The following is a 1,296-nucleotide window of genomic DNA, read 5'->3' on the forward strand; positions in this document are numbered from 1 at the left end:
TCTAGGCCATCATACTAAAATGGTCTAGAAAGCGCGCCAGACGAATATCTAGGTCATTGAGAAGAGTGGTGGCCTAGAAAATGCATATTGCAAAAGTTAGGCCACCATGTTTAAATGGCCTAGAAATCACCCCCTAAGCCAATTCTAGGTCGTATCTAGGTCATTTTAACGTGTTGACCTAGAAAATGCAACGTGCAAAAGTTAGGCCACCGAGTTGAAGTGGCCTAAAACACACCAGACGAACATTAGATCATTTCTAGGCCATTTTAGCATGGTGGCCTAGAAAAATCCAACTTGCAAAAGTTAGGCCACCATGTTGAAACGGCCTGCCTGTTGGAAATTTCCAACTTTTAACTGAAATTGATTGATTTCCAGCTGAAAAATTCTATTTTTAGTGTTTAGAAATTCCTAAATTTCGAGTCAAAAATCCTAATTTCAGCTTAAAATTCCTCGATTTCAGGTCGAAAATTCCTGATTTTCCAGCTGAAAATGCTCATTTTTATGGAATTTTAAACTGAATTTTCCGAATTTTTGGATTTCAAATTCTCATAATTTTTTGTTAAAAATCGATCGATTTTCTAGCTGAAAACTCCAAATTTTAAGCGAAAATCGTTAATTTTTGTTTTCCAGCAAATAAACTGAAATGGCGCCCCCTGTCCGGTCGATACGCTCGTCAGAATGACGCACGTCTTCGTGATAAATACGGACGTCTTCGTGTGGAAACCGTAGCAATCGACGCGATGTATTTTAAAACGAAAGCTATTGCGGAACAAGTGACATCGGACAGTTTGACGAGAGAAATGAAGAAGGCCTACACTGGATTCTCGCACAATCCGAGCACTTTGGTCAGATTCCGATTGTCACTGGATTCTGGGGATGTGGGGCGTTCAATGGGCACAAACCGCTGAAATGTAAGCCTGAAAATCGGTTGAAATTCTGTTAAAGGTGTTACCAATTGACACATTTTCTGACCGTATTCTCGCCATGACTCCCTTAAAATGTTTCATCGTCTGGCCTTCTTGAAATGTACAAAACACTAATGGCCGCTTCACCATTCCGGCTATGATCACTTGTTGGAGGACTGCAAAACAGACGAATTTTACCAAGGCTGTGCAAAAAGGCGGCTGGTCGCGGCTTTTTTTGTGAAAGCCGTGAAAAGCCGCGGCTAGCCGAGGCCGGCCGCGAATAGCCTCATGAAAACGCGTGAAGTGAAAATCAATTAGTTTTTGAATAATTTCGTTTTTTGTTCTATTTTTCAAAAAAAAAAAAATCTACGTTTCTCATGAAACAATTATT

At 40.3% G+C, this 1,296-nt stretch overlaps 1 protein-coding gene across 1 annotated transcript in view; it reads left to right on the forward strand.

Moving 5' to 3' along the window:
- Nucleotides 1–1,296, forward strand: part of Cbr-pme-3 — a gene marked incomplete at both ends in the record, with an annotated part of 17,938 nt that overhangs the window by 4,123 nt on the left and 12,519 nt on the right. The window contains 2 exon segments of the mRNA XM_002647095.1: nt 631–824; nt 827–911. Of these exon segments, the coding sequence (XP_002647141.1) occupies nt 631–824; nt 827–911 (279 nt within the window).

This window comes from Caenorhabditis briggsae (assembly GCF_000004555.2).
Source record: "Caenorhabditis briggsae complete genome, chrIV, whole genome shotgun sequence".
NCBI classification, from domain to species: domain Eukaryota; kingdom Metazoa; phylum Nematoda; class Chromadorea; order Rhabditida; family Rhabditidae; genus Caenorhabditis; species Caenorhabditis briggsae.